The 25476-nt window shown below is 45.4% G+C and overlaps 1 protein-coding gene across 6 annotated transcripts in view; it reads right to left on the bottom strand.

The window, feature by feature from the left end:
* Positions 1–25476, bottom strand: part of WWP2 (WW domain containing E3 ubiquitin protein ligase 2) — a 167246-nt gene that overhangs the window by 9624 nt on the left and 132146 nt on the right. For all 6 annotated transcript variants that reach the window (XM_073226344.1, XM_073226345.1, XM_017670019.3 and 3 more), the window contains 5 exons: positions 19333–19422; positions 9959–10133; positions 4520–4574; positions 934–1015; positions 224–352 (listed from right to left, as the gene is read on the bottom strand). In XM_073226344.1, coding sequence (XP_073082445.1) covers positions 224–352; positions 934–1015; positions 4520–4574; positions 9959–10133; positions 19333–19422 — 531 coding nt within the window. The remainder of the gene's footprint in view (positions 1–223; positions 353–933; positions 1016–4519; positions 4575–9958; positions 10134–19332; positions 19423–25476) is intronic.

Raw genomic sequence — 25476 nt, 5'->3', positions numbered from 1 at the left:
TGAAGATCTGAGGAGCAAAAAGAAAACTAAAAACAAAGACAGACCTCTTGATTTTAGAGAAAGACCTCTGGTGTCACTCTGAATAAATAGGTAGCCACTTCCCTGCCCATCCTCTCTGAGGTGACACTGAAATTGGCCACTAGAGGGCGGAAGGAGCAGCAGGACAAGGACAAATGGCCTGTGCGAACATATACTGAGGTTGCCTGTGCAAAAAAGCCTTTACCCAGACTCAAACCCTGGGCGTGGATCCTTAAAGGTGGTGGTGCGGGTGTTGTGGTCCACGAAGTAGCGTACGCCCTCACTGGTGTACTTCATCTCCCACCCTGGGGGCAGAGCTGGTTCCTGGATCATCCTGCAAACAGGAAGATAGGTTTAAGGACTGGCCTCTCCTGCTGGGCCTCAGTGGAGGCTGGAGTCCCCAGAGTCCTGCTTTCTTTCTGCCTTCACCCAGGCCCTGCAGAGCCCTTGAGGGAGGGCCTTAAGGGAGGGCCCTGATACCACCCAAGTAGTGAGGACAGTTCTGCAGCAGGTCATTTACTGTCCCAAGCCAAAGAGCCAGTCCTGGGTGGACAGCGGTGGCCTAACTGGCCACAGCCATCCTGCAGCACAGAATGCCCCAGTCTCAGACTAGCTTCTGGGTGGTGGAGGTATAGGGTATCAGGAGTGGGGTCCTCTCAACCCTTTTGAAATCCCTTTATCAGCAGCCTGTAAAACTGGCACAGAAACCAACACCTGCCAGCCGGGCCACTCTCTACCCCCAGAAGGTTAATTTAAGGAACCACTGCCAAGCTCTCATTAGGCAGACACCATATGGTGAGGGTCTTGGGGCACTTGTGAGTAGCCAGGGGCCCAGAATATCCACCGGGGACAACCAATGCAGTCCAAGATCAATGCTGGGGCTGTACAGGGGTCCGACCCGGCCCGATCCCTCACCCTTGGGTCCGAGGGTCCTCCCACTGGGTGGTGCGTGTGTTGTGGTTCACGTAATACACCCGTCCATTGTCCTGTCTCTTCTCTGCCAGGGGAGAAGAAAAGAAGACAATCAGATTGAAACATCCTGAGCCTATGTTCTCTCCCTTCTGGTTCCCACCTTTTGAATTTCTGAATTTCTGCCCCTGTTCCCAACCTGTTGGAGAAGTTTAACCAGCAAAAGCCTGGCTCACTCACATCTGTCACTGGCAAAAAGGACAAAGAGAATCTTTCTCCACTGGGGAGCGGGGGAGGGATATACACATTTTCCACTCAAGATCAAGCACTGTCTTTGGTTGGAAGGTTCACCGGAGGGAAGGGGGCGGTGTGGCAACACAGAGGGGGAGCAGCCCAGCCGAAAGCAGAGGCGTAATTGCATCCAGCTGTGTGCAAAGTGGGGGCAAGGCAACCTCCCCAGAGCCCTGGTCCCCACCCCAGTCCACCACGGCTGGTCTCTGGTCCTGCGGCTGCTCCACCCGCAGAGGCAGCCGACCTAGGCGCCTCTGTCCCACAGGCAGAGTCACTGCGGGCGGCTGCACTCTCCCTCACGCCTCTCTGATCAGCGCTGTACACCACAGAGCCAGCCTACCATCCACCATGTCTCTTTGTTCTGCTTAAGGGCAGAGTTTTGTTCTAAGACTCTCACATCCCACAAAAACTCTATGTGGCACATGTGCAAATGAACACCTGGGGCCATGGGCACTTACAATGCCCATTTTGTTCATACACCTAGGCATGTGCTTCAACACAGAGCAATGTTTGGGGAGCTCAGACACATTTTCTCTCTCCTCCAGACAATCCTTACTGTCGCCCTTCTCCTCGTGTGGTGATGAAGGCTCGGGTGCCCCTAGGGGGGAGTGAGGGCTCCATGGACAAACCCAACTCCAAGGGATGATCCCAGACTTGGAGAGGAGCTGAAAGGGGCGCTCCACCAGGTCCAGGTGGATGGAAAGCAAGACTAGGCTCCAACCCAAGAGAGGCCATCTTTCCCGTTAAGTTCCTGAGCCTTCAAATCTGTTTCTGTCCTGAAAACAAATGATGCTAACCACCTCGCCTCTTTTACAATGACAGGATGAAATTAAAGAAATAATCAGCTCCAGAAGTTACAAGGAAACCAAAAGCTGAAAAGGGGGCAGAATTAAGGGGCCCACTCTCCTCCCCTCAAGTATCAGGCTGAAACGTTCCAGCATCAACTCAGGGTACTGGTCTCTCTCTGTCATGCCTGGTATCTGTTACTTTACAGAAATTTTAAAAACACAGACAAAAGGAAAGAAAGAAAAGAGGGTGCCCAGGGTTGCTACAAAGCTACCATCACAGCACAACAGCCTGTGGGATCATCTCACAGAAGGCAGACTTCCTGAGACAGGTCCATGGGGAAGGAGGGGCCCCCTTGTAGCCCAGAAGCTTCTGTTTTGAACTAGATCCTCCATGTCTGCTCTGCCAAGGGCCAAAGCCAATGCTCACCGCCGGCCGGGGGATCTGTCAGCCAGCCCAGGCCTGTGCTCTCATCTCTGCCTGGGGGCCGCTCATGGCCCACCGCAACTGCCTTGCTACAAACAATGTCACAGTTTGAGGGCTGGGAAAGTCCTTAGGAGAGCATCTAGCTCGACCTCATGTCGAAAAAACAGACTCAGCAGCATTCAGTCATGTGCCCAGGGTCAGGGCTGCTGCGGAGGTGGGGGTCTAAACCTGGGATGTGCTGCCCCTGGGCTGGTGCACATGGAGAACTGTGGGGTCTCTCCTGGAGGAGCAAAGGGACCCAGCACTGCGAACACAGAACACAGGCTCATGCTAACTGTAATTCTCTTTGGGGTTCACTGCTCTTTCTGTTCACTCTCAACTGTCCCTGGGGAGGTGGCCTAGCCACAGCCCTAGGAAAGCCAACACAAAGCCCAAAGGATCTGATTAGGAAGGTTCCCTGGCCCTTGGTCAGCTGTTCTTTTTTTTCTCTGCATTACAGTCTTGTGTGTTTTCCTGGTCATTCGTGAACAGCACTGACTCCAACCATGGCTCCTATTCCCATCTCAAATATTTCACACTTGGCATCTGGAGCTATTTTTGAGTCCCCTACAGTTGTTCTTACTTGGTGACCATCATTTAGCAGAACTAATACAGAAATAAATCACTTGAGTCTACAGATCCAGGAATCCTGGGTCCCAGGCTCTATCACAGTGTCTACCGGCTGCCAAAAAGCATCCCAGATTCTCGTTTAATCTGACGCGTTTCCCCTGCCTAGCCCAGGATCCTATGGTGGATTCTCTCACATTTGACTTGCTGCCAATCTCTGAGATACCAATGACCTTTCATCAGCTCAGGGAGCCAGGTGGGCCATCTGTGTGCATGAGGGATTCCCTAGCTGAAGATCAAGAACTGTGTGAAGGCCTCCCTAACTGATATACCCCCTAGAAGGACTAAAATACTTCCAGTGCTCTGGAATACAGTGGTAATTTACTAAGTGATACGCTGCAGGTCCACAGCTCTCAAGGCAGCCTTGTACATTACTACCAGGGAGTAGTTGTGTCTGCACCAAGAGGATCCAGCCAAAAGTTGTACTTTTCCAGACAATGCTCATCCCATCATTGTCAGCTTTTCCATCTTTGCTGGGGAGCACGCCCCCACCCAATTTAATGCCATCTGTGAACACCACCAAACCAGACTTACTGTCTTCTGCTGGCCTAACCAATAAATAAAATCTGACACATGCCAATTCCTGCAAAAACTGCCTTCTTCAGCTTCCAGGGACTCTTGCAGCATTGAACAAAACCCTGACCAAGCTCAGAGCTGCAGAATGCACTGAGTCTCAACATCTCTCATGATCTCTTTTTACACAGCCACTCCTCGCCAGAATAGACATAAAGCCCATAATCTCTCTTGAGTCATGGCTGTCCATCCCTCTAACTCGATAGCAAGTCACACCAATGACTCGGAAATTTCCAGTAATATTGAGAATCTAACACAGCATTATTAACTAGCAATGGTGCACTTTCATAGAGTCGCCACCCAGTGCTCAACTCTCTTATCTATTTCCCTCTGGCCTCTTTCAGAGCTGTGTTGCAAATTAAAAGGTGGCTTCCATTAGTCAAAATTAGGTTGGAGTCCCCCAAAATCTCAGCTTCCAAGGAAGGTTTGGTGAGGTGGCTCCTGCCAATCATACACAGACCACAGGCCTGAAACAAAAGTACCTGGGAATCAGCCAGCATCAAAATGTCTTAGTTAATGATACAATGGGTGTTTGGATGACACCTCGGAAGTCAGGACCGAAGCCCAAGAGCCCCACGGCTGCTCGGGCCTTCTTCCGTCAGGTCACACTCCTTCAGCGATCGCGGGCAAATACTCTAGGGGGGCAGGGGAACTCGGCTCCTCTCCCAACCTTTCAGCTCTATCCCCTGCCAATTGTTCCGGCGGGGCATCCCCCAGAGAGCGTGTCAGAGACAAGTGAACTGGGAAGCCAAGGGACGGGAGCAGGAAGAGGCGCAGGGCGAGAGGACAGCCTGGCGGAGCACCAGCTGACTCAGGGCTGAGGGCACAGAAGCAGCGCTCATCTACTTACCCCAGCCTGGAGGGAGGGGGCCCAGTGGGTCATGGTCAGTCGCAGCACTCGAAGACTAAACACAAGAAACAGCGGAACACAGAGGTTTAAAAAAGCTGCTGATTAAAAATAAATCAATTGATAAAAACAAAAAGGTCAACAACTTATTTCCACATTTGAGCACTTTGTTGAGGATACAGTGGGGCCTTGGGTGGCATTTGCTCCTCTCAAAAGGTTTTTTCAAAAAAGAAAACCCCGGAAAGGACCCTGCACACTGAGGGCCCAGACAGGTTTTGGAGAGGGTGGAGTGGTGGGCAGGAGGAGGTGCGCAGATGAAGGTGGGCCAGGAAAGCGGAGACAGGCGCGCGAGCCCCAGGCATGGCAGGAGAGCCCAAGCAGGACTGTCGGGCCAGCTCAGCCGAGTGCCTCTGTTCAATTCGGCTCCTGCTCACAGCGGCCAAAGAGACTGAAATCACCACCACCTCCAACTTTCTCCAAGAACCACACACGGGAGGGGAAAAAATATCACAGGCCTTTCCAATGAAATCATTCCCACAAGCCCTGCCCACGCCCAGAGCTTCCTGGCTGGGGGCTGGGCCCTCCCCCTTCCACCTCCCTCCGGGGTGCGCTGAGAGAGGGAGCCGCAGCGGTGTGCAACACCAGCCCAGACTGAGGGCACATTCATGCCCCAGGCCCCTCACCTCCCCTAGAAATGTTTTGCTTCCTTTCACAAAGCACCTTTATTCTCCATCGGCCTGAACCTGAAGTTGCTCAGTGTTCTGTGTGTGCCTGTCTGGGGAGGTGGGGCTGGGGGCGAGGTGACAAGCGAGAAGGGGAGACAGGAGAAAGAAGGGGGAGCTGACTCCAGGACTTCAGGGTCACTGTTTACATTAATACCCCCCACCCCCAGCCTGATTCTGCTGTGAGGTCCCTGGGGCAGGGCTGCAGAGGACTAAGAGGTCTCATATCCTGCAGGGAAGGGGACTTGCTGTCAAAAACTCTTCAGAGTTAAATAAAACAAGTATTGTTCCGTGCTTGCTTACCTTTATTTTTCTTTGAAGCATTTTTATTTCACTTACTAAAATTTAATTGTTATATTAGAGGATCAAGTTCTTAATGCAGACTTTGGGCTGCCTGGCTAGCCCTGTCTGGGGGTGATGGAGCCACACACGGGCAGAAGAATGAATGGAGCTCAGTCTCGGCTTGAGAAAACATTGGTGGAACTCAATCGCCAACGAACTCCCTTTCAGAGCCGGCCCTCCACCCCCAGCTGAAAGGACAGAAAAACTTTCTTTCCAAGGTGGGAGCACAAGCAGCTCCTGCACAGCAAGTTCCAACACAGACATTTAAGTCTTGAAACCATAGGTTCCTCGAGGGGACAGAGCCCCCTTTTAGCAAAGAGCCTCCTGCTCAGCAGAACGAAGGTGTGGGAACTGGTTTGTCTTCAATTTAGCGCACGTCAACCTGGAGGATGAGCTCAAAACCTCCACCTCAAATCAGATTTGTCTGACGGTTACTGAAAAAGATCTCCCAGACTCACACAGGTCATTCTGGTGGGGGTGGGGCGTAGCATTCCATAAACTCCATGTTTGTACAACTTTGTTTTGTAGATAATACATAAGAGTAGTAGCTATAAAAGCACCCAGCAACAGAACGAAAGGAACTAACACATGAAATACATCTGCAAAAAGAAGGCAGTAGGTAAGGGCTGAGCTGTAGCAATGTTCTTGCAAAAGGGAAGAACTACAGAAAAGATCATTTTAAGAAATTAAAAGACACAGTTGATGCAAAATTGCTGCCTCGGGCCTTTTTCTCGGAATGAGTGGATAAGCCATGAAGCATTCAGGAGCTCCAATGGGAAATTACTCCCAACTGGTAGCAATAGGGATTTACAGTCATCTTTTGCTTAATTCCACAAATCAACAGAGAAAACGGTCTTCCCTGACAGCCTCCATGTATATACCGAACAAGAACCAAAACTATTTATCAGCTAGCAAATATTCCCCTTCTCAATACCATGACGTCTAGACTGTGCAGGTTCATGACCTAAAATGATCAGATGCTACCACTCAGAACTTCAGGGAAAGACACCAAAGCACAGGGTTTGCTGGGGATGACTCACCACAGCAGCAGAGTCCACACTGCTATGGAGTATCAAGTATTTAACAGCCGCAGGAGGGGGCAATGTCCTGTGCAAACTATTCCTTTGTCTCGCCTACCCCTCTTTCTGCCAGAGCTTGGTTCCTTATCATTCTGTGAATCCTATGAACCCAGTTCCCCTATGACAAATTCCTTTTCTGCTTAAGTTTAACCAATTGGGTTTCTATTATTCATCAGAATGAACTTTGACTTAGTATATGAAGCACAAGTAAAAAAATTAAAATAAAAATATATATATATATATATATCAGCCCTTTTCTTAATCCCTGCCTTTTTTAATGTCACAAACTTCATACAATATTATAAGCTCTCTTTTGTTAAAAGTTTCTCCACCCCTTTGGCATCCTTCTGTTCTCATTCTATCAGATCCACACCCCCCCAAAATCTGTGAAAAAGGGAGAGAAGAGGGAGCAGAGAGAAAAAGGAGACCAGAGACTGATAAACAACACACAAAATGTAGTCAATGGAAGCTGTCAGTCAGAAAAATTTTACATCTCGTGGTTAAAGCAAAGCACTTGACCATTTGGGGTATTTTTTCCCTAATGTACATGGTACAACTTGAAAAATAGGGAAAGGGAGTGGACAAAAGCAAAGGAGAAACAAAAAATAAAAGCTACACATCATGGCGAGAAAATCAAAGCCCCAAATCCCCACATCTCCAAAGAGCCAACCGACTCCCCTTCTCGTCTACCACACCTCCCGCAAAATGACATCCTAAGGGTTCCCTGAAGCACAGCTGGAAAAGCACAGAGAAAGGGCCATGGAGGGATTACAGTCAGAAGAGAGACCCTAGGATGTGCAGGTGACTCTAAGAGACAAGACAGTGTCCTTTGTTACTAGGAACTGAAAGGAATGCCATTGAATCATTTTTCCCAGTAATGGCCCCTGGGTTGGGAGGTCCAGGGTGCAGGCCACAAGCCAGATGGCCCACGTGAATTCAAGTCTCACAGGGACTGAGCACTAAGTTCCGGTAATATTTTAAGATACAAACTCAGAAATAAAGTATGTCTAGCAAATACTGCCGAGGGCAAGAAAGGCTCTGGGAAGGGCATAAAGGTTACAGTGTGTGGACGGCAGGCTCCTTCTAAGGATGCACCCAATCAGCCCAGAACAAAACCCAGGTACTTGAGAACTCAACCCAAAGGAGCCCCTACAGAGTAAGAAATAAGTTGTCTGTTTCTGGATGGTGCCATTTGGCATCTACCCGTTAGAAGCCACAGAATGTTTTGTTTCGGTCCTCCAGATACCGAAAACCTCCTTCAGTTACTAGGGGAGGACCAAAGCAGGAGTAAAGGAAGTCGGGCCGTGGAAATGTAGTGGGCCGTGAGGTGAGTCCTGGTGCAATACACAATTTGCGCGACGCAACGGGGCATCCTCGGTGGGCCAGAGCACCCTCAGGAAGCAGGGCAGAGTGGGAGTGCGAGGGTAAAACATGCATCCACACACAAGCATCACAGGCAACAAAGGCATGCTGGGGCTTTAGGAAAGGGAAGCATGTCCGGAAAAAGGCGAACCATAACAGAAACTGGAAAAGGTGTGTGATCAGGCAGACAGCAGGAAGGCACTGCGGGAGACCGCCATCTGGGATTCCCTTGATTTCCACCTTGAACTATATTTTGTGTTCTCTGCAGGGCCGTGAAGAAGAACAAGGTCTTGGTTCAGCCCAGCAGGAGGAGGAGGAGGGGAAGCCACTGGTACAGTATCAGCTCTTAAGTCTTCCAAGTCAAACCCTGGACCAAGGCCAAACCCCAAAATAACTCTATGAAAGCAACTCTTCTTACTTGTAACCAGGACATGGCACCACAGCAAACAAGAGGGGCAAACCAAATCCAGTGGGGAGGGAAATCAACAGAGAGATACTGCAAGCTGACCCAAAAAAGACATTCCTGCCCCGTTTTTCAAGTTGAGTCTTGCTTCATGGGGAAAAGGGAACCATCGCCTCCATCCAGAACCCTCCTCCTCAATTCCTAGCTACGCTGAGAAAATCATTTTCGAGTACTCAGAGAGAAATTCTTTTTCGCACTTAATTTTTACTTCTAGGGGACCTTCCAAGTCCAAGTTCCCCCTCTGCAGACCCAGAAAGATGTTGCTAACGTGGGGGTGGCAGGCAAGAGGAATGAGTGCCCCAAAAGACCAAGCGGAAGTGAGCTCCGCAATCTTCCCTTTTGCATGCCGAACATCTCAGCCGACCTACAGAGCCTACTTGGTGCATGATAGGGAAGGAAAAAAAGATTCCTTCAATGGTTGTTTTGTTTTGTTTTTAACTAGAGAAGTAAGCAGGGAGACAAAACCATGTGAGAGTCCTAAAATGTGTCTCTGTCCTCTAAGTCAAAGGAAAAAGATACACACGTGTTCCCAGTTTTGTATCCACGGTCACCCAAGAAAGGGCAGGTAAAATCTTTAGGGCCCGGCATAAGAGGAACAATTTCTAAAGTGCAGAGAATATCAGATCCCATCCAGTCTTGACACATGCCAGAACCAGGGGCCAGGCATGTGTGAAAAGGGCTGTGGAGTGGGAGGCCTAGCAAACACATGTGGTACTGCACTGGGTCAACTACCAGGCATGGGTTGCAGACGGACATTACAGTTACCCTTGGAGGCAACTTAATGTGACAACACCATGCTTTCTGCTCATCTACAACCCGGTCACTGGTGGAGGTGCCAATGGGATGCATTGGCTCAGGAAGGTAGCTGTGGGGCAGAGGGGTGGGAGACAGGGAGGCCAGAGGGGGGTGGTCCTAAAGGGACACAGCACAGTCAGTACCTAAACTACTGGGGGGTGCCAATAAAACTTTATATTTATTTATTTATTTTATACAAAAGTAGGTATGGGCCACAATATGCCAACCTCTGATCTAGATGAACTTTAAAGGTCCCTCCATCCTTGAGAATGTGTCAGAGAATAAGGGTCTAAAGAAAAACGATAGCAGCAATGGAAAGAGGATGTGGGTGGCCACTCTGAACTGAAATGGTGAGGCATGGGAGAGATCAGAGCGGACCTGCAACTCTCAAGTCAGAGTAAATGGACTTGGATAGAGCGGGCCAGAAGAGAAACCCAGTCTTGGAAGAAAGATGGTGAATTCATTTTCGAACATACCATGTCCTTTAACACTGAGGCTAGATGTGGAATTACTAAATTAGAGACAATGGAATTTGAGGAATTTCACTGTGATGAGTAAAATCTCCAGAGTCAGAGTACTGACGTCTAGCCACCGTCTTCCCTCCCTGCTTGCCAAAGGAGGCACCTTCTACAGTGCCCATAGGTTCCCCTGCCCTCACGGCGAGCCCCTGCCCTCTCACCTGGTAGAGGAATCTTTGGCTGAAGTGCTGCATGGCGCCCTGGAGCTGGCTGCGCTGGGACTGCCACTGCTCGTAGTTCCGCACGTACTCAGCTGTGGGGCGCTGCCAGGTGGTGGTCCGAGTGTTGTGATCCACATAGTAAAACCTGCCTCGGGGGTCTGTGCGTTTTTCCCAGCTGGAAACATTAAGCTCAGCATGACTGTCGTGGCCACCCCCTACCCCAAATCCTACAGAAATCTCAGGATGGCTGGCAAGAAGGGCCCAAGGGGGGGTTAAGTGTGTGATGTCCGGCGCAGGAGCTTGGCTGCTCCAGGGAGACACAACCAGGCAGGCCCCAATCACGGAGGCTCTGGGGCACCGATGATTATATAGAAGAGGTTTGTGCTCACCTCCACACCAACCGATCCCACCCCACCATTAGCTCCTGATTTCCATTTAGAAGAACCACACTTCCATGTGGTTCTGGGGAAGCTGACTCTACTCCCAACCTCAGAGTTGAACTGTCCACCAGACCAGGAGCAGGCATGTGGCCTATGCTGGGCCAATCAGGGTGAATCTTATGACTATGCTAGGAATTCTGGGGAAAATATTGTTTCTCCTCCTTGCTGATGTGACTGAAAAAGCATGCAGACCTGGGATCCACTGGCTTCTATCTTGGACTCAAATATATGAAGTCAACCCAGTAGGTGGCAGAGCAGAAAAATAGGGAAAAAGCCAGCCCTTTAGTGATACTGTTGAGTCACCTAGATAAGTCTTCACTTAAAATGAGGGTCTACATCTAGAATTTTCAGTTACATGAGCCAGTGAATTCTCTTGATTATTTAAGCCAATTTGGACTTCAATTTTTGTTCTTGCAATTGAAATTATCCTGATAGAAGGTGTCAGTGAAAATACGTTGCATGGTCTTGAGAAGAAGAGTTGCTGCAAGTAACAGTGGGACTTTCCACATTATCTTAGTGAGGAAGCAACCTTGCCAAAGTCGGTCCTATAACACCCATGGGCAAGGTTAGGCTAGAACAGATGGGTAAAAGTCTTCAGCTGTGCTTGGTAGGTGCAACTCAATTTCCACACACACAGGGAAGCAGCAATCAAAAGAAAGTAAGAGAGAGAACTTTGCCGGGGTAGTAGAAATGTATCCTTTGATGGGGTGTGGGTTACATGAGGGTATGCATGTGTCAAAACTCAGCAAACAGTAACCCTGAGATTTGTATATCTCACTGTATGTGAATTCTACTTCAGTTTTAGAAAGTGAATTTGAATCTAATCAAGCCTCCATATCTAACTACCAGTTTATAGGAAAGACAAGGAAAGGACAGAGGAGCATGTTAGACAACACCATGAGGTCACATCAGCCACATTCAGAACATGAGAAATTCTACAAGACAAATGTCCAGGATCTGCAACAAAGTGCCAGAAAAAAATAAGAAAGGGGAACTTAGAGATGGAGAGAGGCTTAGAGACACATCAGCCAAAAGCAACTGTGTTAATCTTGAGTTTGGATCTGATTCAAACAAATCAAGTATAAAAGCATTTTTAAGACAAATGGGGAAAACGGAATACAGACTGGCTATGACATGAAGTAAGGAAATATTGTTAACTTTGTTGAGCGGAATAATGATATTTTATTTTGTTTTTTTAAGCCTCATATGTTAGAGATGCATGTGATATATTTATAGTTCCAAGGATATGATGTCTGAGATTTGCTTTAAGTCCCCTGAAAAGTAGGAGGTCAGAAGAAACAAAATGTTACTAATTGTTAGAACCAGGCAATGGTTATAATGGATTCATTGTACTATTCTCTCAAATTCGGTGTATGTCTGAATTTTCCAATACAAATTGGAAGGAGGAAAAAGGGGTTTTCAAAATATAAGAAAGAGATGCTACTGAAGAAAACAGTATTAACCCAATGCAAAGGGAACACCCTACAGATTATATGATTTCAAAGTGCTGAAGGCCTTTGTTCCCTAACTACATTTTCATTTCATCTCTGAATTCTACCTTATTCACATGACTGTCATGTCTGGTACATTCCTCAATTTTCATGGTGAGCCTCCCGGCTGCCTTTTTTTTTTTGGCCACCTCTTCAATGATTCCTTTAAACTCAAAGCCTCCTAAGAATGGCTTCTCCTTGAGCAGTTCCCAGTCCACACGGCCATTTCCCAGGCTGGGCTGGATTCTGCCCGCTGGACTGCCTTGCCTTCACGGCCTGCTGTCGCTTTAGATGCAGCTAAATGCCACAGCTCTCTCCCCAGACCTCAGTCTTCCCCAGTGCTCTCCATGCTAGCCGTCCTCCAGAGACAAAACCACACCATTATTCTCCACTCTTCTTTTCCTGATGAGATCAGCCAAACACCCAGCCTGAGGGCTTCTTTTTCACTGTCTCCCTGTCCTTGACTTTGTATTTCTATGTCCAACTGCCCCTAAACTAACTCCCACTCTGAGCCAGCCTATAAACTGCCATCTGGGGAACCATTCCAGACCGGCCTCCTTCTGTTACGCTCTGCTCAAAAACTTCAATTGCCTGTGCACTGCCCTGGGGTCAAAACCCTGAGCTAGGATGCAAGGCTCACAATCTGGATCCTCCCGCTCTTCTCATAAATCCTCTCAACTAGTGATTTTTATTTTTTATCATAGGAATCGTGTAGACTTTAAAAATACAAAAAGCACTACAGGGGACACAATGAAAACCAGTGTCTCCCGCCCTACCTGTTCCTCAGAAGCAACTACTTACAACTCTCCCTGCTTCTACTTATAGCCATATTTCTAAATAACATGATTATTCCATTATTTCTTGATTTCTGCCATATGAGATATTACTTATGGATTTTCCATTGCCAAAGCTGAGGAGTTAGTTCTTGTATCCTACCCCACAAGACATGCAGGGCCCTCCTCTCTGGCACTCTCACAATTTATAAACACATTAAATAGATATTCAGAATTTGTATTATGACTTTGTAGGACACTATAAATACATTTCCTTACTTGTACAACTTCTTCTTTCCTGAGTTGAGAACTGTGTGTTTCGTTCTGCCTGGTTTTCAAGAACCTGTCTCTAATTCACCCCAGACTCTGACAGCACAGGCGGCCTCTGTGTCATTTATGTCTTCGCCCCATCTCTCCAGGTACCCTTCGTGCAGTGTGAACAGCTGTCCTCCAGGTCTGCCCCACGGCCTTATCCTGAGTCATCACCCCTCACTTTCCTCTCGGGAATGTCCCTGGTTCCTGAATTGAGCTTCATATGCCCTGCATCTCATCCCTTCTTTCTTGGTTCCCTCTTGTCTGGTGGGATGATTGACTAGTGGCTTCTGAGAAAAGATGCACCAAAGTTAATCTTTTGAAACACTACATGTTTTAAGAGGGTTATTTCAACCCTCACCCTTGAGAGTTACAATAACCAAAAGTTGATTTCTAGACAGGTAATGATTTTCCTTCAGAATTTTGAGGGTCCTGCTCCACGGCTGCTGTTGAGAAGAAGGATGGTATTCTTGATTCCGGATCCTTGGTGGATACCCTACTTTTTCCCTCTGGAAGCTTTTGAGATGTTCTCTTGGCATTTTGTAATTCCGTTAGGATGTGCTTTTGGGGTGGGTCTTTTTCCATTCTCCCAGTTGGGCATTGGTAGGCCCTTCAAATTTGGACTCTTTATCCTCAATTCTGGTTACCAAAGGTTCAAGGTTAGCTTCTTTCCTATCTTACTGTCTAACTTAACTTGCTTATTGAGCCATTATAAACACTGTCTGATGATTCTTTATTTCTCTCCCTTCTTATTTCTCCTCCTCCATTCTTCATATGTTGGGTGTTTTGTTCTGTGCTCTTTTTAGGAGTGTTCCCATCTAGAGCAGTCCCTCTAAGATACCCTGTAGAGGCGGTTTGAGGGAGGCAAATTCCCTCAACTTTTGCTTGTCTGGGAATTGTTTAATCCCTCCTTCATATTTAAATGATAATCATGCTGAATATAGTATTCTTGGTTCGAGGCCCTTCTGTTTCATTGCATTAAATATATCATGCCATTCTCTTCTGGCCTGTAAGGCTTCTGTTGAGAAGTCTGATGATAGCCTAATGGGTTTTCCTTTGTAGGTGACCTTTTTTTTTCTCTCTGGCTGCCTTTAATACTCTGTCCTTGTCTTTGATCTTTGCCATTTTAATTATTATGTGTCTTGGTGTTGTCCTCCTTGGGTCCCTTGTCATGGGAGTTCTGTGTGCTTCTGTAGTCTGAGAGGCCATTTCCTCCCCTAGTTTGGAGAATTTTTCAGCAATTATTTCTTCAAAGACACTTTCTATCCCTTTTTCTCTCTCTTCTTCTGGTACTCCTATAATGCGGATATTGTTCCGTTTCGATTGGTCACACAGTTCTCTTAACATTCTTTCATTCCTGGAGATCCTTTTATCTCTCTCTGCATCAGCTTCTCTGCATTCCTGTTATCTGATTTCTAGTCCAGTAATGGTCTCTTGCATCTCGGGCATTCTGCTTTGAAGTCCTTCCAGAGATTGTTTTATTTCTGTATTCTCCCTCCTTAGTTCTTGCATATTTCTCTGCAAGTCTATTAGCATGGTTATGACTTTTGTTTTGAATTCTTTTTCAGGAAGATTGGTTAAATCTATCTCCCCAGATCCCTTCTCAGGGGAGGATGTGGAGGATGTCTGGGTTAGTCTGGTCTGGATCAAATTTTTTTGCCTTTTCATGTTGACAGATGCAGTGGTATGCTATTGACTCGTCTGTCAGCTGGGAGAGCCAAGACCCTTTCCACTTGCTCCTGGCCTTTCTTTACTGGGACAACAGCGACCCCTAGTGGCTTGTGTTGGGCAGTTGCACGTAGACTGGGTCTCTGTGTCTTGCCCGGCCACTATGGAGGAAGCTCCCTTGCTGTGGGTGTGGCCAGCCTCAGGCTGCTGCTCTGCTATGGTGGGGTGCCGGAGGGGGAACGGACGGGGGGCTGTTTATCACCGTGAGGGATCTCAGAGCTGCTGCCCAGGGGGTAAGGGCACCTGGAGTTCCCTGGGATTCCCAGCTGCTAGGCTAAGTGTCCCGGGACGCTTTCGTCCAGCTGTGGAGTCCCTGCCCCTTTAAGACTTTCAAAAAGCACTCGCTTTTCTTTGTCCCAGGGGCGCCGGCTGCAGGGACCCGCTCACAGGTCTTACTGTCCTGTTTCCCTAGTATCTAGCACCCCATGCACTGTGTGTCTGCACTCTGGGTGCGGATGGATAGGGCTGGCTATTTAGCTGTCCTGGGATCCCTCTCCCTCCCCGCTCTGACTCCTCTCCTCCTGCCGGGAACTGGGGTGAGGGGCGCTCGGGTCCCGCTGGGCCAGGGCTTGTATCTTACCCCCTTCGCGAGGCGCTGGGTTCTCACAGGTGTGGATGTAGTCTGGCTGTTGTCCTGTGTCTTCTGGTCTCTCTTTTAGGATTAGTTGTATTTGTTATATTTTCAAAAATATATATGTTTTTGGGAGGAGAGTCCCACTGTCCTACTCAGGCCGCCATTTGGCTCCACCCCACTCTTATCCTCAATTCTGGCAATTCTCTTTTATTCTCTTTGATAACTTGCCATCCTCTATTTATCTGTTCTTTATTGCAAAAACTACTAGTCAAATGCTGGATTTCCTAGACTCACCTTGTAATTTTCTTATCTCAAACTTTACCTTTTGATTCTTCTATTTAATTTTTTTTTTTTTATTTCTGTAGTCATAAATAATCACATCGAAAATCTCTTTTCTCTGCATGGTTCATTTTATGGTCTCCTGTTCTTCTTGCATAGATGCCATGTTTTCCTCCCAAATCTTTGAGGATATGAATTATAATTTGGTTTTAGTTTTTGACGTTTTAATTTTTCCAGCTCCTACACTGTTTTCATCAAGTCCCTTTTTCTCTATCTGCTGGTCTTTAGCTGTTCATTCACATGTAAAAGTGAGCCACTAAAATGCCAGCTGGAAGTTCTGGGTACTTTCCAGTGGAGGCTGGCTGACTAGTGGCTTCCCTCAGCTGTTTCACTAGCAGCAGCCCAAATATCACCATCTGTAGTTCTCTTCCCTTCGACTTCCCTTCACTTTCTCTAGTAAAAAGCTGTTCAGTCTTCAGCCTGGGAACAGTATCCTCACCTAATCCCTTTTTCTGAGTTCTTCACTGCCTTCAGCTATGGCTGTGTCCTTCAGGCTGGTTCTGCTCTCCCACGAGCTCCTCACACTAGCAGCAATCACATGGCTGTGTGTGTGTGTGTGTGTGAATACATGTATGTGGGCACACATGTGTGGTGTAGGGACAGGAGCAATGGTTGACAATCTAGAAATCTAACTGTTCCCTGCTCAAATTTTAAACTTAACTTGGTCTCATTATACACACCCCCACCCCTACATGTCTGACTGCTGAGGCTTTCCAGGACTCCATGGTGCAAATTAGTTGGCTTCCTGGTGGATAATCCATACTGTAAGGTTGGGTTTCAGCTTTCCCAGATCTGCCATTGATCTATCAGCAACTAAATTGGGATTAGTATCTCCCATATGCTGTTTCTATTCTTCCATTTCTTTATTATTATACTTTTTTATACCTTTATTACCATTTTAGTGGGTTTTCAGGAAGGAATGGAAATGAACACATGTTCAATCCACATGTTTAACTAAAAGTACTCTGCACTGGTGAATTTCAAACTTCAAAGCCTAACCCCACCCTTGATTTCAGGTGAAGTCTTACACAGAATCTTACTCTATAAAAACAGAGTAGTGGGTGAAGCCCACTGAGTTCTTTCCCTCTCTTTGGTTCTCACTAGCATGTCCCCCAAACCTGGGGGCCTTGCTGAATACACTTTGAGCATCTTTGTTCCACACAAATCTTCCACTCCAGTAAAGCTGCTCCATGCGTCTTCCCTAAAGACATCTTTTGCATTCACACCATTACCCCAACCTGGATTGCCTTCCTCCTATTTAAGTCCACCTCCAGGCTTTCCTACAAGACCAAGTTCAACCCACCTCCCTCTGTAAGGCCTCCCTGATATGTGCGTGCTCCATAGTGACCAGGTTCCCTGCTCACTTCTGGTCTGAGCTCTGCCTAAGAGTGACCAAAGAGCAAATTACCACATTCATCCTTGGCTACCAGGGCCAATACTTTCTGCTTTTGGATAAAATGACCATCCTTATACAAGTGTCCCCCTGGTCTGACAGAAGGAGACGGCCACGATAAAGAGATTCCTTTGGCTCAATCTTGCTTCTTGGTGACGAGGTCTGTTGAAATAATGGCTCCACCATCTGTACTTTCGAGATTGCTCTAACCATGGTACTCCTTCCCTGGGGTGGAACTTCTCCCATTAACTAAGCCATGAAAGCTTAAGCATTCTGTTCTCTCTGGGTTCCCTATTACAGAGTAGAACTATCTGCCATGGGCTCAAAGGTCTGGGCCTAAAACAGGAAGACCTAATAGGCTATGTCTGAGCCACCTTCCAATAAGACATTAAAACTCCCTGAAAATAAGAAAGCTGGATCTAGTGTCCCACCTCAGTTAAAGAAGAGTAAATCCTTGGCCACCCTGAGAAGACAGCATTAAATATCTTCACTTTGATTCCATCTACATGTTCACCAGCTCAAGTCCTACCTAACTTACAGACCAAAGAGGTCACAGGGCAGCAACCAGCAGAGTTAAGAGTTCGTTACTGCTGTTTTTAAATGCAAATACTGTAAATATACGAAGTACAAGTGTATGCAACACACTCTGTTGTAAGTCAATGACTATTTTGTGAGACAACTGAAGAAATTTTACTAATGACTGCGCATTTGATGACAGCAAGGAAATATTATTAACAATATGGTGGTTTTGTTTTTAACAAAAGAAAATTTTTTAGAACTATATACTGAAATACGGATAAAGTGATCCAATGTCTGGGACTTGCTTCAGAATAATCTAGGACAGGGAGTGGGGAAGGGGTGAGTGAGGATTACGTCTCAGGAGTTGGCAAACTTTTTCTATGAAGGGCCATGCAGGAAATATTTTAGGCTTTGTGGGCTATACAGTCTCTGTCACAATTACTCAATCCTCTCACTGAGCACAAAAGCAGCCATAGGCAATAAGTAAACACAAGAGTGTGGCTATGATCCAATAAAACTTTATTTATAAAACAAGGTGGCAGGCTGTAATTTGTCCACAGGCCCATAGTTTGCCAACTATGAAATGAGACTGGCCATGGGTTGATAATTACTGAAGTTAAGTCTGACTATGTGGAGATTCTCTCGATTTTGTACATATTTAAAATTTTCCATAACATGAAAATTCCCATAATAAAATGTTTAGTGTATTTCTAAGAAGTCAGTGTTTAACTTTGGTGACTTCATTGGACTTACAGTCAAAGTAGAACACAGAATGAGGACTAACGATCACAAGTTAGAAGTTTCACTTCTGGAAGGGTAAGGAAAAAAAAGGAAAACACAAGCATTGTACTGGAAAACTGAAACTAAAGCAGCCCATCCATGGAAATCTGTAGCACCAGAAGATGAGGTGGTGTTTGCCTGGCACACACCAGACAGCTGCACCACGCAGAGCACAGGGGTTCTCCCAACACCCCTGCCTCCAACATCCTCTCCCTCTGCAAAATTAGGAGGGGGACATGTTCCTACTTTATGCAGGAGTCCCTCATAGCTGCTTTACTGGAAAGGGATTCTTTCCTGAGAGCACAATATATTCCCTTCTGAAAACTCTCAGGACTGGGAGACACATGTGGAAAGAACTTTCTGTCCCTGGCAGACAGGGAACCAAACCCCTTCTTCTGAATTTGGACAGTCTGCCCTCTCTTGGAAGCCTCACTCATCCCTTGGTTTTGGAGAACTCAGCTACTCTCTCCCAAAGCCAGCTGAAGGAAAAGCACACATCCTCAGGGGCTGATTGGACACAGGGTGCTGTGAAATACATCGACACCCTTTCTAGCTTGACTTCCTCGTGTCCTTTTTCCCCCAGAGGCACTCTACAAATCCTAGTATGTCCTTAGAATACAAACAGAATTAAGGTAGGCAAATAAGAAAAGCAATCAAGTGGCCCGGGACAAATGGCTCCCTCTGCAGGTGAAATGACTGAGGGCCTCCAGACCCTAGCAGCCCAGGAGGCCTCCCCAGCCCTCCTTCCTCTGGGATCCAACAGCCACGGTGGCTCTGAACAGCACTTATTAAAGCCCATGGCCATCAGTCATGGCCAATACAATGCATGTGAGGAGAAGGGAAAATAGAAAGAGAGAGGAGAGGATATAAAAGGGTGAAAATGATGGGAAGAGAGGAAAAGAGGGAACAAAAGGAGGAGAATGGGCAGAAATGAGGAAATGGCTGTGGCAGCCAGTGGTAGAGAAGCCAGTAGGCGCCTCTTGGTGCCAGTTCTACTGTTTCAGGGCTTGACAGTCCATGCCTTACCCTGGAGGAAGAGGCCGCTCCCAGGTGGTAGTCTTGGTATTGTGGTCAACATAATAGACACGCCCATTGGGCAGCTCTCGCTGCTCCCATCTGAAAAAGAGTTACGGGAAGCATGAGATATACAGCTGAAAGGCATAAGCCCTTGTTGGAAAGGGCGTCCTTCACTACTGGTACAGCTGATTTGAGAAGAAACATCAAAGACGGACATGCAAGATCAGCCAGTGGCCAGACCAGCTCCATGCTGTCACTGACGGTGGCAGGCCGGAATGCTTCTTAAGAAAACTGTAATAGCTCCCCTTCACGGACTCAATGTACTAGGATATGCTACAGAATGCTCTAAATTCCCCTAAACAACCCATCTGAATCCATATACCATGGATTTTTCCAAATCACTGTTTCTTGGCCACTTGGGGATCAAAGATCCCTTTAGGAATACAAAGAAAGCTGAAGACCCTTTCCTTCCAAAGGTAGGAAAGGTCATCACCACCGATGAAACCAAGGCTCAGAGAACCTAAGTAAATCTTACATAACATTCAAACTCAACTCTGACTCCCTAGCCCATGATCACATCACACTGAACGCAAGAAAGAAGGAAAAGAAAGGTCAACTGGAATTTACAGGGAACCTACTGCCCAGCAGGCAAGGTGCCAAGTGCCTTCCCAACCCCCACCTCAAAGTGAACAGCTTTCCCCAGCACTGGAAATGTAGGGGACCTTGTAGAACCAAGATGATTGGGGAGGAATTAGAACAGATCCACCACGTTCATTTCCAGTCGCAGTTTTAATCACAACCCTCTGCTAAGATACGATCAACCAGAAGAGGCTGCACATTTTGCTCCACTGGGAAGGTTATCCCTGAGAGGTCTGGCATTCAACCCTCCCCCTCCTCAAAAGGGGTCAACTGCTGGGCTGGAAACCAGAGTGCTACAAACACCATTAAAATGTGCTCAAGAACCTCTTCCCTCCTTGTTCAAGGTTCTCATGGAAGCAGATATCAGGGACTTGACCCGGGGCCCTGGCTCCTCCCACTGTGACGGGAAGATACTGCACTTCACTCGGTGTTTTATGGAAAGGGCAGAATCTTCCAGCACAGTGACCAGATGAAAATGGGCAAAGTTAAAGATCTCCTTATGGATGTCCACCTGAATTAAAGATAGGAGCAACAAATACTGCCAACTCAAGAGGCTGGTGTCCCAGCTGTGGGGATCAGGGGGGGACCTGTCAGCAAAAAAGGCAGGCTAAAATAACTGCAGCATCACCCAGTTGCCCGAACTCCTCCTGTCTGCCTGGTTGTGGAGGAGCAAATCTGACACTCTCTTTATTCATCTTAATTCGGAAATGAGGAAAGTCTTGAGAAAGACACTTTGCTTAAGGGTAAGAACTGCACTATGGAAACTCCTCAAGCGAAATGGCAGGAAACCACTCTTTTGTACCTGTTGCTCTGAATTAAGACTCCAGGAGATAAGAACTCCTCAGCATTCCCTAATAAGTTAGCTCTATCCTTCCCCCGGCAAATACTGGCACAAAAGCACCAACAAAATTACTTTGATCATTTTGTAGTCACTCTTTGGAAAACTGTCCATAAAATGTGGGTGGGGCTGCCCCTTGTATAATGACAAAGTATTTTGTAGTAGCAACTGGAGATAAAAGGCATTAAAAACTGTTTTTCTTTATTCCAAAAATTCTTTCGCTACAATTTTCATAAAGTAGTCTCTCCTTCTCTATTTCAAATGTGAGGCAAGGAGAAAACATAGGCTTTATTATACCTTGGCTAATATTTTAATTTGAAGATGGGATAATACTTAAAATTGCACAAAGTAAATGCCTTTAATTGACACAGTGGTATTCCGCACACTGCCAGAAAGGAAATCTGTATGCAGTCCTCTTCGCTCATATTCAAGAGTTACAGCAGCTCTTTCCAAGCCTAGGTAAGATCTGTCCCGCCCATCTTTGATCCCAGCTGATCCCAGAAATGAAAGTCTCTCTTTCAGGCACTTCCATTGTCCAGCAAATCTCAATGTCCCTATATGAACTCTCTCAATTGGGATAGCTAGAAAAACAGTCACCAGAGGAACAAGACCTTTTTTGATAGCTACATTGTTCCTTTTAAGATCGGACTCCTGCTCAGATTAAATGTCCATGTGGGTCCTCCCTGGTCCATGGCCTGGCCCAGCTGCTTTTCTTGGGGAACTCTCAACTCCTCCCTTACCGCATGGCTCCTCAGAATTCACACAAATCTCCTCCCTTCATTCATGTAGCACAGTCGGTCAATTCTATCACCTTTGATTGATTTCTCCTCAGTAACTGCTGACCCACATAGATTAAGCCTCCGACTATCTTGGTTTGGTCTCCCCATGCCAAGAGGCGACACTGGCAGCAACCTTTCATCAGTACATCTCTGGCAGGGGTTAGGTTTCTGTCCCTTATAAGCTGCTTCTTCACACTGAGATTAAAAGACATTTCAATCAAACTACCCATGGGTCTCAGTACTGAATCCTGGTCACGTGGTCATATCCTCTGCCCCTGAATAGCTTTCTTTGATGCTCTCAGAAACGGTGTTCAAAGCATCAAGTTCGATTCAGGTCGCTTCCCAACACATTGCTCCTTGGCCGTGCTCCACCGTTACCACCATTAAAAGGGTAAGGGCTAAAAATCCCTTTATTAGGAGGATATCCAATCATTTTTATCCTGTTATCTGAAAGGAAATTGTCTGGCCACCTGAATACATTTCTTGTGGAAGGTTTCTTAAAAGATCTTTAGGAAATTCTCAATTACCTGCTAATATATCAGTATTCAACCGTCCTGATCCATATACTTATTAGTTAGATTTCCCTATGTTTTGACAGACTCACAGTTTCATCAAAAGTACAGTTAAATTGGGAAGGGATTCAAGCTAGGCATGAAGAAGTCAGGTTAGTATCAAAGATGTTCTCTTTAAACAGCCCTTCAAATGAATACATCAACATGCTTAATACTTCTATCTTAGTGAGAGGATTATTAGCTCTCATTATTTATTGGTCTGCCCGCTTTTATTAACACAGGCACTGGGCATTAGTAAAGCTGGCTCTCATTCAAAATACACTCTCTCTATTGGAAAACAAAGTCACACAAGAACCCCTAGGCACCCCTGAGAAAAGAAGCCTTGCTGGTTTAGTTTAGACAAAAACTAAACTTCAGAAAAATACCCTGAAAGTATTCACATCTTAAAGCTGCCTTTGTAGAAGAAGTTCAACTCTCTGCAGGCAGGAACTACATGGAATTCATATTTTCTTATCTTATGTTCCTATAATAAATAACTGAACCAAATCCCATTTCCCAAGCTTTGGCCACTTCCTGGGTGAACGATAAGATTGATTTCCTCTGTAGGGATGTTTTCAGACTGTTTATGCGTCAGACATCTGTGCGCAGTGGAACATACGTCCTGCTCACTGTTTTCATTGCTTCAATAGGTCCCTTGTAAACTGGGTAGCAAACATGTTAAACTTGTATTAAGACTTCCCCCAAGAACTTTGCTTGAGATATTGAGACCTCCTTTAACTCTAAGCACACTAACCCTTTTTAAAAACTATCAACCACAAGCATGTTATGCTCTTTAAGCATAGGCTGGCACCATAGCAGCTACCAAGGCTTTTGAATTAAGTCTGTTCTTATACAACCATCCCATTTTCTTTGCCTTGAAAATGTCTCCAAAGCACCTCAATGGAGGAAGGCAATATCAAAATACATGCTTTCAAGAGCAGTAAGATAATTCCAGGAGATGGTAGTCATTTAAAAAAAAATTTTTTTTAAGATTTTGCAGATAAATATGGCAATGTAGGGAAACAATCACTCTAAAAATTGGTTGACAGCAGCAAAATAGGTACGTTCCTTACAAGGGGCGATTTGGCAACTCAGTTAAAAACACTCCCTATGGGAACACACTTTAACCTAGCAGCTCTGCTTCCAGGACACATCCTGAGGAACAATTATGTGCCAAAGATTTAGCTGTAAGTGCATCTGTCACAGCATGTTACAGGGAAGCTGGAAACAACCTAAATGCTCCAAAATGAAAGATTAATAAAATAAATAATGTTATTTCTATAATGGGTACTCAGTCATTGAAAATAACATTGTACATAATACTGACGTGTTCAGGTATTTACAATATATTGCGTGGAAAAAGCAAGCTAAAAAATAACATGCATAATATAATAAACTTTTTGCTTAGAATTATATAAATATACTGTTTTTCATTAAATTTAAAATGCTATCGTCGACAGTAAGTTACTTAAACATATCGGTAAGAAAGACAAAGTGCCACCACAATTAAGCTATGATGCTCCAAAGCTTGTCAATTACATCTTGATTTTAAAGAAGCTAAAATGTGAAATAGTATACACTTATCAGAATCAACCAAAAGGGGTGGAGGGCCGTATGTGTGTAAAATTTTTGCAGCTTCAGAGTAAGGAAGAATTTTAGACAAGCAACAAAGGGCACGTGAAGAAAACGAACAAATTTGACTCTTAAAATTTTGAACTCTAGTACAGTCAAAAGCAACATTAATTAAAAAGTGAAAAGACAAGCCATGGACTGGAAGAAAATGTTTGCAAAGCATATAACTGAGAAGCAATTATGCCCAGCATATATTAAGAAATCCTGCAGATTAAAGAGAAAAAGACAAACAGCCAAGTAGAAAAAGACAAAAAATACAGGAATAGGCAACTGACAGAAAAGGAAACAAAAGAACCAAATAAATACATGTAAAAAGAGGTTCGATCTCAATGGTAAGCAAGGAAATTCAAAATAAAACTGCAAAGAGATACCACTCACACTGGCCAAAAGGAGAAAACAATCTCACAATACTGTTTCAGCAGGAATGCTAAAGTATGCACATGGGAAAGTGAATTGGGAAAAGCAATTTGATAGTATCTACTAAAAGTCAAGTTCTTCATCCCCTACAACAAAACATTCCAGTTCTAGCACATGCCTCCAGCAAGCAAACATGTACACAAAAAAGCATGCACAGAAAAACTTGACTGTAACATTGTTTATAAATACGAAGAGACAATTATAATATAAATGTTGTAAATATAAAATATATGTTCTTTAAATATGCTTATATTATTTATGACATTAATATATATAGTAAATATAAATAAATTTTAATTATAACATAAATTTTAAGTTTTTACCTATTCATACATCAGAATACCATAGAGCAGTTAAATGAACGAACTAAGTTCCATGTATTTCATATAAGGAATGGGATCAGGGCGAGGTTCACAGGGACTTTCAACTGTCCTGGTTATGTCTTCTTTGTGAAGGCATCAAAAAAAAGGGGAAGCCTGTAGCGAATGTGACATAATGCTAAAATAGGATAACACTGGGTGGAAAACCCACAGGTATTGCTTATATTACTCTTGATTCTTATCTACATGCCTAAAATATTTTATAATAAAAATGGTTTTCATCACTTCAATAAGTCCCTTGTAAACTGGGTAGCAAACATGCTAAATTACATAAGATTATCAGATTTTGGCAGATGGGCATTGTGTGTGTCTACAGATGTTTTGAGGAGCAAATTGCTTAAGGTTTCCTCATTTGCAGAATAAGGATAAAAGCAGCTACCACACAGAGCACTGTGCAGCCTGCGCGAAATAACCCACAAGGAGAACTTAGCATCCCTCACATGCTGTAAACATTTAACACATTAGCTATTACCAGTGATCAGGAAAAAATAACCACAAGGCGCATGAAAGGCACCAGTGGTTACATCTAGGCATGTCTTTGCTATTGTTGGTCTTATTACCTCTTTTCCTGTTTTTTCCTAATTAAAAAAAAAGGATTTCCTTTCAATTTTAAGGGCTATGGAAAGTCATTCAACAGACATCTCACTCTCTCTCTCTCAAAAAGGCAGGTACTATGCCAGGTGCTGGGGATACAAAGATGGACACAACAATCTCTGCTCTTGAGGAGCTCTCAAAAAAGTGTGGGAAAAAGTGAAAATTTATAATTACACAATACATACATACAGTGGAGTGAGAATGTCTCATGAGCCAGCCTCTGACAGCAGAAGAATCTTTGGAAATAAAGTTTTCGTTCTGAGATGAGGAGGAGGAAGCCAGAACCAGGCGCTACTTGGCATTACCTAAATACGTAATAATCC

This window comes from Manis javanica, chromosome 17 (assembly GCF_040802235.1).
Source record: "Manis javanica isolate MJ-LG chromosome 17, MJ_LKY, whole genome shotgun sequence".
NCBI classification, from domain to species: domain Eukaryota; kingdom Metazoa; phylum Chordata; class Mammalia; order Pholidota; family Manidae; genus Manis; species Manis javanica.
The sequence above is the reverse complement of the archived record's forward strand: the minus strand, read 5'-3'. Positions and strand labels throughout refer to the sequence as shown.